Raw genomic sequence first — 1,359 nt, 5'->3', positions numbered from 1 at the left:
GGAGCTGCCCCCCGGGCTGGCCCCGCTGGGCCACGTGCGGGGCCATGTCCAGCCCCCGCAGCGGGAACCTCACCAGCGTGGTGAGCTTGTGCCGCTGCTCGGCCACCTGCCGGAAGCGCTTCAGGTGGATGATGAGGATGTCGGGCAGCGTCCACAGGCTGAGCTTCACCGTGCCCTGCTGGGGCACCTTGCAGTGCGGGCAGCGCCAGGCATCGTCCGGGGCCAGCTGGGGACACCACGTCATGGCCACCTCCCTCCCTGTCACCCCCAGCAGCGCCACAGCCACCCCCAGCACTGCAGCCCGCAGCCCCTGTGCCAGGCTGGGCAGGGCGTGGGCCTGCCAGGGGGTCCATACCTGCTCCTCCTTGGTGTAGAGCTGGAAGCACTCGTCCAGGGTGCAGCTGTGCTGCTGCCCGTGTGCCTGCTGCTGCTGCCGCACGCTCTCCGCATCCTGCACCACCTCCTCCTGGATGCTCCCAAACAGCCTGGGGGGGACGTGGCACCAGTGAGGGTGACTCCAACGCCGGGGTGTCCCCTCAGCCCCAGCACAGGGGACTCACCGCTCTTTGGTGCTTGTGTCCCACTCCACTGTTAGCTTCACGTGGGGAGGGCCCCCAGCCCCGCACAGCTGCAGGGCCCTGAGGGAAGGACAGGGTGAGATGTCCCCAGAACCCCTGTCCCCATGGGAACACGTCCTTGCCAGCCCGTGGTGGAAGGCAGGGACAGCCAGCACCTCGCACAGTGGGAACGCTGGGCCAGGGCCCAGTGCTGGGGCAGCAGAGTGACCATCACTGTGGCCACCCAAGGTGTCACCACTGGGCACCCATGGTGACAACACAGCCATGCACAGGGACACTGTGCCCATTCATGGTGATGCCACTAGCCGCCCCCAGGGGTTGAGGGGACATCCTGGGGACAGTCCTGTCCCTGCAGCCCCTTACCTGTCAATGGCAGGGTGGCAGAGAGGACGGGGGTCCTGAGGGGACAGGTAGGTGCAGGGGGCCGAGCCCCCAGCCAGGCGGATCCGGAAAAGGGCTCCCGTGCCCTGGGAGGGGAGAGGGGGCTGTGGGGACAGGGATCCCCTGCCCAGCAGCAGCACCTGGCCAAGCCAGGCCTTGGGACACGGGGCAAAACCAGCCCCCAAATTCTGATGGCTTTGAGGGGACAGGGCTGTTCCCTGGGCTCACCTGTGGCCGGACCTCTCCCCGCAGGACCCCCCTCAGCTGGGCCAGGATGTTCTGCTGCAGCTGCTCCCAGGAGACGCCGCGCTCCTCCCGCAGCACCAGCGGCGGCCCGAACCTGGGCACAGGCAGCAGGAACACGGGGCTGGGTGTCACACAGGCAGGGAGTGGGCAGGAC

At 68.4% G+C, this 1,359-nt stretch overlaps 1 protein-coding gene across 1 annotated transcript in view; it reads right to left on the bottom strand.

Annotated features, from left to right (window-relative positions):
- USP43 (ubiquitin specific peptidase 43) overlaps positions 1-1,359 on the bottom strand; it is a 7,270-nt gene that overhangs the window by 1,613 nt on the left and 4,298 nt on the right. Inside the window, exons 4-8 of the mRNA XM_031062704.1 lie at positions 1,188-1,299; positions 942-1,045; positions 561-638; positions 356-485; positions 6-226 (exon numbers count right to left, since the gene is read on the bottom strand). Of these exons, the coding sequence (XP_030918564.1) occupies positions 6-226; positions 356-485; positions 561-638; positions 942-1,045; positions 1,188-1,299 (645 nt within the window). The remainder of the gene's footprint in view (positions 1-5; positions 227-355; positions 486-560; positions 639-941; positions 1,046-1,187; positions 1,300-1,359) is intronic.

Source organism: Geospiza fortis, unplaced genomic scaffold (assembly GCF_000277835.1).
Source record: "Geospiza fortis unplaced genomic scaffold, GeoFor_1.0 scaffold485, whole genome shotgun sequence".
NCBI classification, from domain to species: Eukaryota; Metazoa; Chordata; class Aves; order Passeriformes; family Thraupidae; genus Geospiza; species Geospiza fortis.
The sequence above is the reverse complement of the archived record's forward strand: the minus strand, read 5'-3'. Positions and strand labels throughout refer to the sequence as shown.